Raw genomic sequence first — 12,360 nt, forward strand, 5'->3', positions numbered from 1 at the left:
AACTACTGTGTGTAACTGGGTGGCCTGGGAGAAGAAGAAAAAAGATTGGATTTGTGATTTTATTTTTATAGAGACTCCCTAGGTGGAAACTACCTCAACCTTTGCACTGGTGTCATTGAATTAAATATTTAAAATATTCAAAATCTAAACTTTTTGACTAAGAGTTTTGTGGAGCAAATATGAATCTGTATCCTTTCTTTCTTTTTCTTCTTTTTGGTGGGGCAGTGAAGGTTAAGTGACTTGCCCAGGGTCAGACAGGTAGTCTGAGGCTGGATTTGAACTCAGGTCCCCCTGAATCCAGGGCCGGTGCTTTATCCACTGTGCCACCTAGCCGCCCCCAAATCTGTATCCTTTCAAGGAGTCATGCTTATCAATGAGATCACAGGTCCACACTCTTTTTAAATTTTTTTATGTTTTTATTGACATTCTATTTCTGACACAACTATAGTATCTCATATATGCTCTGCCCCTCTCAGAGGAATCTATTAGAGGATGAATGAGTCAAAATTAGATGTATCTTAACTATTTCTCAAATTGGTATACTTCTGAAGAAGAGTATACAAACAAGTGATGTGGGTAGTGGGAGCATGAATCCTACAAATCTCACTCTTTTTTGAATTAGAAAAAAAAGTGTTGTGTATATCCCACTTCCAACACACACTCAAATAATTTGGCATAAAATAAATAAACTATTAGAGAAATACAGTATTTAGTATACATTAAATATATTATTAAAGAAACACATTAGGGGGCAGCTAGGTGGCACAGTGGATAAAGCACCGGCCCTGGATTCAGGAGGACCTGAGTTCAAATCCAGCCTCAGACACTTGACACTTACCAGCTGTGTGACCCTGGGCAAGTTCCTTAACCTGCATTGCCTTGCCAAAATAAAAAAGAAAGAAAGAAATACATTAAAGTCACCAATCTCGACATACCCTATTTTCTAAAGCAATTGTTTTTAGTAGTAGATATCTGTAAGATATCTTACATTAATTATATTTAGTAGTAGATATTTTAAGTTTTCTTCTATTCTAGTCTTTTGTTTTGCTCTAATATTTCTTGTTGTCTTATTGAATTATTGATCTCTGGGAGTGTCAATACCCTTCAGAGCAGTGGTCCTGCTTCCAGATGGACTCTCATAGCTATCATCCTAGGAAGCAACTCCTGTGGAAAAGGAGACAGCTATCCCTGCCAACTTCCAACTGAGTGCCACACATAGAGCAGGCAAGTCAGCCTAGCTGAAGCAACAAGGCAGTCTGAAGAAGAGGCAGGAGTTCCAGAGAAGTCAAAACACCACTACCACCTTGGCCACTATCTCTCCTCATAGTCTAATAGAGAAAGCCCAGGAGCCCAAAGCCAAGAGCCGTGGGCAATAGTACTCTAAGTGTAGGCCCACAGGCACCTTTCATTTACCTAAAAGTGTTTATTCTCAGTGAGCTCTTTTTTTCCATACAACTCTTAGGTTTTGACACCTGGATACTGTTTTATGAGGATGTGGATACTCTTAAATGTTCTGATATTTGGGTTGCAAATGGTTCTACTCACTGTATTTTTGCATTCCCTAATAATTCTCTGCTAAACTCAATTCTGTCTCTGATGGTGAGGTTGGGTTTTCCAGTTAATTATTATACCTGGCCTATGATTAAAAGTTGAGGAAATTGGATATAGAACACTAGAGAAATTAGGGGAATCATTACACATTGGGCCAAATGGTGTGGTTTCACTTCCCTAGAGGTAGATATACCTGAGATGGACAGAGGGTAGCCAGAGAACTAGGGAATATCTAATTTTAATAGAGTGAGAGGAAGGGAGCTATCATCTTGGGCCAAAGGATGTCTCAAGCAAAGAGATGATAAACTTTTAGTTTCCATTTCCAGGTATAATTTATTGTAGGTGTTTTGGCACAAAATTACTTACAAGGGCTCCTGGTTCTGGTGGTCAGTTTTGTTTTCTAGTTTCTATCATCAACTGGCCTTTGTCTCCATTGTGACCTTCTGAGCAATTTGTGATTTGGCAACACCATGATGGTGGTTGGAACTATTATTGCTTTCTTTTCCTTTGTTGGGAGTAGTGAATATTTTATTTGTTAATTCAGCATAATACATGGTTTTAGTCCTGGTGTAGCCATCATAAGACCATGACCAAGGGATGGGATGTTGTGAACTTGATTTGTTTTCAACAGGCCCAAGGCCCTAAGAAGATGGTATTGTTGCATGATAATTTTTGAGTGCATGTGTAGCACTTAATTGTGGGTAGTAGGTTCCCCATCACTTAAGGTCTTTAAGTGAATGCTGGATTATCACTTAGTAAGTAAGCTATACAGGGCATTCTTTAGGTACAAATAGGACCCTCTGACCAATGGAGTGTCTTCCAACTCCATAGAGGCTATGATTCTGTGACACTTCTAAATTTGATTGCATGCTGTTGCAAAAATAATTGACCATCCTAAATTAAGCCAGACCTGTAGAAATAAAGAATTGTTTTTGTAATGGCAGACATCCATCCAAGTTTTTGAGGATGGATATAAAAAGGTTTACAGATAAAACCATAAAACTTCAGTGGTCACTTACTTGTTCCTTTCAAAAACCAAGACAGAGTTTTTTCTGAGAGTGATTGAAAGTGCGGTTTGATGAGGTCTTCAATCGTGACTAAAGCTAAAGCATTGATACTGGAGGACACTGTGCTGAAGGAGACAAGTGAAAACCTTATTACTGTAAAGCATTTTAAGAAGATTTTGTTGTTGTTGTTTAGTAATTTTCAGTCATATGACTCTTCATGACCCCTTCTGGGGTTTGCATGGCAAAGAAACTAGAGTGGTTTGCCATTTTCTTTTTCAATTCAATGTACCAATGTGGAAACTGAGGCAAGCAGGGCTAAATGATTCGCTCAGGGTCACACACAGACATGCTCCATTTTTCTGCCTAGAAACAGAAGTATTTCTCACAGTAAAGCTTTTGTCCATAGTCTTTCGGTATAATAATATCTTGTCTATCCCCTTGTTGTTGTTGTTCAATCATTCTCAGTCATGTCTGACTCTCTGTGACCTCATGTGGGCTTTTCTTAGTGAAGATTACTGGAGTGCTCGGCCATTGCCTTCTCCAGTTCATTTTATAGACAAAGAATAATAATACCAAGCAGTAGAAGACAAACAAAGGCTACCGATTCCTCAAATAAGATCATATATCTAGTGTTGGAAGAGACCATTCTGTCCAATCCTCTCATTTTACACATAAGGAAATGGTCTAGAAAAAGGAAGTTGGTGTTCTTTCCATAGTACCACAGGATTTGATTTAATTCAATCCAATCCCACAAACATTCACTGAGTTCTTTCCACAGGCTAGGCACCATGTAAGACATTAGAGATGCAAAGACAGAAATAGAAAACAGTCCTTACACTCAGGGAGCTTACTTACATTCTGCTATGTGTGATGAAATAATGGGATTTAGCAGATACTCAAAGACACACCTGGAGATTAAGCTATACTGATTGAATCAAGTGAGAGTGATTGACTGCTGATTAAGCCTACTTCAAGTTAAATGGATTGTAATCACACCTAGCTAGTGTAACGATTGGAATGATGCCACCTGCTGGAGACTTACTGTAGAATAGTTCTGCCCATGAAGCGAAGGTCTTGGAGGGCAAGACCAGGAGTCTTTTTCTTTGGCGTCAGGGAGTGACGTTGGCTAGTGGGAGGAAGAAGGAAGAGCTGGGTGCTCTGACTCGCTCTCTTTCCTTTGGAACTCTGGTGGAGAGCAGAGCTAGAAATGTGCTCTCCCTTTAATAGATAGGAATCTAGGCCTTTTTCTTCTCTCTTTACCAAATTCTTATTCTCCTTAATAAATGCTTAAAAGTCTAACTCTTGCTAAAGCTTATAATTTATTGGCGACCACTCATTGGATATTTTAGACAGACTAGCTAGAATTTTAACCCTTAACACTAGCCCTTAAGAAGGTATTGTTCTCAGAAACTAGACTGTAAACTCAACTTGAGAACACCTTCAAAACCAATGGATTTGGAGGACAGCAACCAATCACCTTGAAGCAGTGTGTAAGGACCTCTGTTCCAGACCTATGAAAAAGCTTCCACAATCAGCTTGCTAGAGAGTTCCAGCTTCGTGGAGGAGGACTTCAGGAAGAACCCAACCAGGCTGGAACTCTAGGCTAGAATGGGGCTGAAGCTTCTGATTTAAGGCGACCACAATTTAGATTTTAAACATCACATGTGGCATTGTTTATACTGCCCTTGTACTCCTGGAAGGCTGTATGGTCATACATTTAGAACTTTAGGGACGCTTAGAGATCATCCAGCCCAACCCCACCTCCCTCATTTTACAGAGAGAAAGGAATTGACTTGACCAAGGTCACATGTAACAAGTGGCAGACCTGGAATTTTTTAAACCAAAGGTCCTCTATTTTCAAGTTGATTCTCTTTGTACTATGCCAACTATCTCTCTTCTCCCAGAAAGGCACAACTGATCACGATGAAGGCAAAAAGGTTGATTTTTTTCATCTTCCTAATGAAAGGACTATTATAGTTCATCTTCCTTAAAATATGCCAAAATTTTATTTGAGGAGTAAAAGGGGCAGGGCAATCTGTGATTTTGTTGGTGTAGAGTTTCTAGTACCTTCCCTCTCTTAATTATTCCCTATTTATCCTGTATTTAGCTTGCTTGCTGTCTCTCCTTCCTTTTCCATTTTGTAGCAACACCTGTGCACAGATAAATCGGTGTTAAAAACGCAGCTAACCATTCATAGTGTTGCACAGCTCTTGTGTTGGCAGCCCTAGTGTGGCTATCAGGTCGCTGTTGAAAAATTCCAAGCAGGCAGCAGTTGGTGATTGAAGGCTTTATTCATCTTCTTGAAGATGGGCACTCTTCTGCATGTGCTAGAGAATGCAATGAAGTGAGGTCCTTCACCTGTATTTATACCCCTCAAGGGGTCCCCTCTGACCAATCACATTAAGGCATTTCACTACCCTTCATTTACATAATTCCCCCATCGAGGTATAGTATAACAATAACAACCAATCAGATTGTACCAAGTAGACCAATCACACTGCGAGAAACTAATCAGGTGGTACCAGTTGACCAATCAGATTTTACAAACTATGATACCAGGCCTTAACCTATTCTGGGCTGGAGTGTCAGCTCCTCCTCAGAACAATACTGGGTTAACTTACATAACTCTTCAAGAAAGAAAACCTGACTTGGGGTTTGGACCAATCAGATTGCTCCATTTACCAACCAATCAGATTGCGGCCATAGGCCCCATCCCTATGCTGGAGTAAGATTGTCCCCATTCCCCAATAAACAGTGCTGGTGTAAGCATAACCTTTCAAAACAAAACTCAAGTCAGGGCTTGAGCCCCGACTAATGTGGGGATCACCTCAGGCTATCCAGATGGACTCCCATTCCAGCCAGACTCCCACAAAACCCAGGCCCTTCTTCAGACCCTGCTCAGGCCTAAGGAGCCTAGGGCCCTCAGAGCCTTGTGTGCCAAGAGGTCCCCTACTGGCAGGTGTGGGCCACAAAGCTGTTAGGCCTGAAACTGGAATCACTCTCTGCCTTTAGGGCTCTGAGAAGAGTCCAAATATAGTCTTTTCTTTCAATCAGCAACCTGGAATTTCATTGGAATAGGAAGGAATTCCTTCCACCAACACAAACAATACTTCCATATCTTAAAGTTTTAGAGCATTGCCTGAGGTAGAAAGAGGTTATGACTTGTACATAGTAACAAAGCTAGAAAGTACAAGAGGCAAAATTTGAATCCAGATGTTCTGCTCCTCCATCTATATATTTTTAGATAAGTTATTAGGCTACCAATTTTTGGTAAATTTTGAGGGGAAAACTGTTGACATTTAGTCATTATTATTGGAACCTCAAAGGGAATAGGATAACTCACTACATAACAATAATGATGATGATAACCATAACAAAATAGCTAGCATTTACTTAGTATCTACTATGTTCCAAGCATACTTTTTTTTTTTTTGTAGGCAATGGGGGTTAAGTGACTTGCCCAAGGTCACACAGCTAGTAAGTGTCAAGTGTCTGAAGCCGGATTTGAACTCAGGTACTCCTGAATCCAGGGCTGGTGCTTTAACCATTGCACCATCTAGCTGCCCCCAGGCATACTTTAAATATATAATCTCATTTATCATATAGACATAGATGAAATCATGATTCTTTAAAGTATTCAATGGAATACATACATGAATTGCATGCTTATCATTCTTATATCTAAAATCCGACTTAACTCATGAAAATATGGAGGTCATTACAAAGCATTCCAAAAATTACACTTTGTGAATTACATAAAGTTCATACCTCAATGTTCCACCATATACACATGCAACAAACAGGCCTGGGAGTCCTGGATAATCTTGCAAAATGTCCATCACCAGATAGGGCATGAGCTGGAAAAGTTCCAGATTTAATAAGTTTGCTTCTTATTGTCAGAAAATACATTTGTTTGTTTGTGTAACTGATAAAGGTAATAGATCAATTTCTCAGTTATCTAAGCATTGTCAGAGAATGAGCTATTTCATATAAATAAATGTTTCAGATAATTATTTAGCTCTATTCCAAAACTTGATATCACCTTTGTAAAGCAAGTATTCCTAAACTATATTAGCTCAGGATCTCTCTGGAGCATCCAAATCTAAAACTTGTTCTGTAGAACCATAATGGCTCTCTTTGGATACAGTGCTTAGCATAATGTCTGGCACATAGTAGGTGCTCAATAAATGTTTGCTGGTTGGTAGAAAAGCTTCAATGCTGCTAAATGGCTCTGTGATTTGCTCATTGCTTTCCACTGGTATTTATATTTGTAATTAGACTAATTTCTAAAACATGACTGGGATCCATCTAGTCTATTGTCTTTTTTTGTTTTTTGGGTTTTTTTAGTGAGGCAATTGGGGTTAAGTGACTTGCCCAGGGTCACACAACTAGTAAGTGTTAAGTGTCTGAGGCCGGGTTTGAACTCAGGTACTCCTGACTCCAGGGCCAGTGATCTATCCTCTGCGCCACCTAGCCGCCCCATCTAGTCTATTGTCAACCAGATGATCTTAAAATTTGTCTTCACAGGGCAGGTAGGTGGCACGGTGAAGAAAGCACTGGCCCTGGATTCAGGAGAAGCTGAGTTCAAATCCAGCCTCAGACACTTGACACTTATTAGCTGTGTGACCTTGGGCAAGTCAAATAGCCCTCATTGCCCTGCCCCCCCCCCCAAAATTGTCTTTGCATTTTAATTTTGGATCCAGAATGCCTCATTCAGCTATAACTCTTATTTCTTTTTTTAATTTAATAATAAAAGCATTTTATTATTTTCTAGTTACATAAAAAAACAGTTTTCAACATTTGTCTTCATAAGATTGTTAGTTCAAAATTTTTCTTCTCCCCCCTTGCCAAGACATAAAGGGATCTGATAGTCAGCTATTACTTTGCAAGTACGAATTTGCTAAATCTTTTATACCAGTTCATGAAAATGAGTTTCTAGCCTTCCCATATGGTTTTTGCTTAATATGTAGAATTTTATCTGAATAAGTATGGACATTTCATAATATGCTTGATTAATTTGGCTAATGCATTCACAAAAGAGCAATAGTACTGAACCTGGTCTGGTGCTGATATTTTCTTTGAAGTCCAAGGATCACAGTCATGGTACCTTGAATAAATGGCAAGCCCACAAAGTACCGTGCAGACAAGAATTATCCAGTGTCCTACAAGATTTATATAAAGAGACCTAAAACAAAAAATAAAATAAAATTCCACCATTTGAATGTAAAAGGAAGGATAGCATGGGGGGAGGGAAGCATAGCATTAGCATTTTTCTTTCCATGTTACATTAAGTAAAAACACACTATCATGGGGCACCTAGGTGGCATAGTAGATAAAGAACTGGCCCTGGAGTCAGGAGGACCTGAGTTCAAATTCAGCCTCAGACACTTAACATTTACTAGCTGTGTGACCCTAGGCAAGTCACTTAACCCCAATTGCCTCACCAAAAAACACACTATCATTAGTTGGATGCAAAAATGGGTTTTTGCTCTAACTTAACAATCTTTCTGTCATCAAAACTATAGGCTGGGGCAGCTACGTGGTGCAGTGGATAGAGCACTGGCCTTGGAGTCAGGGGTACCTGAGTTCAAATCCAGCCTCAGACACTTAACACTTACTAACTGTGTGACCCTCGGCAAGTCACTTAACCCCAATTGCCTCACTAATAAAAAACAAAAACAAAAAAACTGTAGGCTGCATTGTAGCCTAAGAGTAGAGCCACTGTACTTGGACCTTGACAACCTGAGTTCAAGTTCTTTCTTTTCACTCTCTACTAGCTGCTTTCTTTAGAAACCCTACAGTACAACTGATCCAACATTCTGGAGAGCAATTTGGAACTATGTCCAAAGGACTATAGAACTGTGTGTACCCTTTGATCCAGCAATACCACCACTAGGTTTGTATCCCACAGATATTATTTCTATCATAAAAGTATTTTATTATTTTCCAGTTACATGTAAAGATAGTTTTTCAACATTTGTTTTCATAAGACTTTTAGTTCCAAATTTACCTCCTTCCCTCCCTTCCCTCTCCTCTCCCCAAGACAGAAAGTAATCTGATACAGGTTATACATGTATAATCACATTAAACATGCTTCTGCATTAATCATGCTGTGAAAGAAGAATCAGAACAAAAGAGAAAAACCTCAAAAGAACAACAACAAAAAAAAATTTTTTTTTAAAGTAGAAACAGTATGGTTCAATCTGCATTCATCTTCCTCAGTTCTTTTTTCTGGATGTGGAGAACATTTTCCATCATGAGTTCTTTGGAATTGTCTTGGATCATTGCATTGATGAAAAGAGCCAAGTCTATCCCCATTGTTCATCACACAATATTGCTGTTACTGTGTACAGTGTTCTCTTGGTTCTGCTCTCTTCACTCAGCATCACTTCACTTAAGTCTTTCCAGGTTTTTCTAAAATCTGCCTGCACAGTAGTATTCCATTATATTCATATGCCACAACTTGTTCAGCCATTCCCCAATTGATGGGCATTCCCTCAATTTCAAATTCTTTGCCACCACAAAAGGAGCTGCTATAAATATTTTTGTACATGTGGGTCTTTTCCCCTTTTTAATGATCTCTTTGGGATACAAACATAGTGGTGGTATTACTGAGTCAAAGGGTATACGCAGTCCCATAGCCCTTTGGGCATAATTCCAAATTGTTTACCAGAGTGGTTGGATCAGTTCCCAGCTCCACCAACAATGCATTAGTGTTCCAATTTTTGTACAGATTCTCCAACATTTATTATTTTCCTTTTTTTCATATTAGCCAATCTGATAGGTGTCAGGTGGTACCTCAGAGTTATTTTAATTTGCATTTCTCTAATCAATAGTGATTTAGAGTATTTTTTCATATGGCAATAGATAGCTTTGATTTCTTCTTCTGAAAACTGCCCGTTCATATCCCCAAAGATATTTTTAAAGATAAAGGGAAAGGACCTATATTTACAAAAATATTTATGGCAGCTTTTTTGTGGTGGCAAAGAATTGGAAATGGAGGGGATGCCCATCAACTGAGGAATGGCTGAACAAATAATGGTATATGATTGTGATGGAATACTATTGTGCTATAAGAAATGAGAAACAGGATGGTTTCAGAAAAACATGGGAAGACTTTTATGAGTTGATACAAAGTGAAATGAAATGACTTGAACCAGGGAAACATTGTACACAGTAACAGCAACACTAATATGATCAACTATGAAAGACCTAGCTTTTCTTAGCAATACAATGATCATCATCACCACCATCTTTGGCACAATCATCACCGCCATAATCACTACCATTGTCAGCAGCATCACCACCATCACCATTGTTATCATCATCACCCTCAGTAGCAGCATCCGCATTTAATATCATGTTATTTTTATGTTATTATATTATTATTTTTGCTATGTTACTTACCATTTCAGTTGTTTTCCAGTGGTGTCTGACTCTTCCTGACCCCATTTGGGGTTTTCTTAACAAAGATACCAGAGTGCTTTGCCATTTCTTTCTCCAGCTCATTTGACACATGAAGAAACCGAGGCAAATTGAGTCAAGTGACTTGCCCAAGGTCACACAGCAGGTGAATGTTGGAGACCATACTTGAACACAGGAAGATGAGTCTTCCTGACGCCAGGCCTGGTGCCCTATCCACTTCACCACCTTGCTGCCCTATTTACCATTATATAAAGAGTTTAAAAGACCTTTATAAAAATTGAAGGACATTGAAAGACTGTTGAGACCGGAGTCTCTCTTACATTTTTGCTTGGAACCTGCTTTTGCAAGCGATGTACCTCTGGACCTGGGATTGATTGATGCCATAGATGCTGGTTGATGTGAAGGTCCCCCCAATGACAATTGTCCAGAAGCTATACCTTTGCAAAGGGTTTGGATTGAAGCTAAATGTCAAAAGAAAAAGAAAGAGACAAAATGTCAGACAATTATTGCACAGAGTCTAACATTGTGGAAACCATTCTTATTTAATCCCAATGAAATGAAAAATCATCCCTTGGAACTTTGAAACTGTAAGGGCTTAAAAAGACAGACAGACAGGAAGGAAGGAAAAAAGAAAGAAAACTAAGGCCCTTTTTCTAGGCAGCTAGATGGCGCCATAGTGCACAGAGCATCTGCACCTGGAGGCAAGAAGACCTGAGCTCAAATCCACCTTCTGACACATACTAGCTGTGTGACTCTAGGCCAGTCACTTAATTTCTGTGAGCCTCAGTTTCCTCAACTATAGAATGGGTAGGGTTGTAGTGAGGATCAAACGAGATAAGACAGGGTGTCGGAGAAGTCCGATTGCAGTCTTAAGATTCAATAATTTCAGGATTATAAATGCTACAAATCTTTTTTAAACCCTTGTAAGGTTAATTATTTAAAATTTTAATATATTGATATTTCTTGTTAAAATTCAATATGACCGGGGCAGCTAGGTGGCACAATGGATAGTGCAGTTGCCCTCGAGTCAGAAGGACCTGAGTTCAAATCCGGCTTCAGTCACTTGACACTAGCTGTGTGACCCTGGGCAAGTCACGTAACCCCAATCGCCTCACCAAAAAAAAAAAAAAAATTCAATATAACCACCATCTCATGATATAAACCACTCCAGTTCATTTTTGAACTTTGTAAAACATTTTTTGGTTGCTCTTAGGAACCTTTGAAAAGATTACATTTCTAATTCTGGCATTCAAGGCTTTGATGTATACATGATATTTTTCATGTGATCTCACAGGAAAAGTCTAATGGAGATAAATTAGGTAACTGATGTGACCAAGCAAGCTGAGCTCCTCTACTTCTCTACTGATATGAGAAAGTGTCATCCAGAAACTGCAGCACTCAACAGTGAATAATAGCTGGTGCCCCTTCTGGTTAAAATGTAAAGTTATTGTTTGTTTGCTTTTGTTTTCGGGGCAATGAGGGTTAAGTGACTTGCCCAGGGTCACACAGCTAGTAAGTGTCAAGTGTGTGAGGCCGCATTTGATCTCAGGTCCTCCTGAATCCAGGGCCAGTGCTTTATCCACTGCGCCACCTAGCTGCTGCCTAAAATTTAAAACGTGTTTTTCAAAATGCAAAAAAGCAAATAAATCAATTCAACAGAAAATTAATTAAATTGTAAAATAACTACTGTTTCCACTGAAAATTTATCCTAATAACACATGCATATAAATACACACATATACATAAACACACTCACAACACATATAAGCACATACTCACACTCACTCACATATATAAACACACACACACATATATATAAAAACATATTCATATACTCTCTCTCATACACACACACACACACACATACACACACACACACAAAGGGACAAATGAAAACTTACTCCCAGAAGTTCAATCTTCCTCCATGATAGGAATCATTTAGAATATTGTTGATCCCACCTTGAATCTCAGCAGCCCGGATGATCACAGACAAAAGTCCTGCCACCATGATTCCAATTTGGAAAACATCTGTCCAGATGACAGCTTTGAAACCACCCTTTGTTGGGGAAAGTACATTTAAAATATTACCAATCTGATCATTGGCTCATAGGAGCCAGAAGGGACCTTAAGGGGTCACCTAATCCAATACCTCAATTTCACAAATGAAAAAATTGGGCTAGAGAGGTTAAATAACTTGTCCAAGTTAACACACTTGTAGTAAGGGGTGTAGCCAAGGTGTGAAGTCCAGTCTTCTGGCTCTGAATCCAGTGGTGGGGACACAGGGGGAAGGACGGTCTCCCCACTGGTATGCGGGGTCTGGTCTGCACTGTCCTGGCATGGCCTGCACTGGACTGCATTACACTCTCATCCCTGTGCG

General features: G+C 39.3%; 1 protein-coding gene across 1 annotated transcript in view; it reads right to left on the minus strand.

Annotated features, from left to right (window-relative positions):
- Nucleotides 1-12,360, minus strand: part of LOC122729041 (sodium-coupled monocarboxylate transporter 1-like) — a 34,708-nt gene that overhangs the window by 14,288 nt on the left and 8,060 nt on the right. Inside the window, exons 5-9 of the mRNA XM_043967708.1 lie at nt 11,885-12,039; nt 10,304-10,444; nt 7,614-7,743; nt 6,327-6,415; nt 2,571-2,683 (exon numbers count right to left, since the gene is read on the minus strand). Coding sequence (XP_043823643.1) covers nt 2,571-2,683; nt 6,327-6,415; nt 7,614-7,743; nt 10,304-10,444; nt 11,885-12,039 — 628 coding nt within the window. The remainder of the gene's footprint in view (nt 1-2,570; nt 2,684-6,326; nt 6,416-7,613; nt 7,744-10,303; nt 10,445-11,884; nt 12,040-12,360) is intronic.

The sequence above is a fragment of the Dromiciops gliroides genome, chromosome 5 (genome assembly GCF_019393635.1).
Source record: "Dromiciops gliroides isolate mDroGli1 chromosome 5, mDroGli1.pri, whole genome shotgun sequence".
NCBI lineage: Eukaryota > Metazoa > Chordata > Mammalia > Microbiotheria > Microbiotheriidae > Dromiciops > Dromiciops gliroides.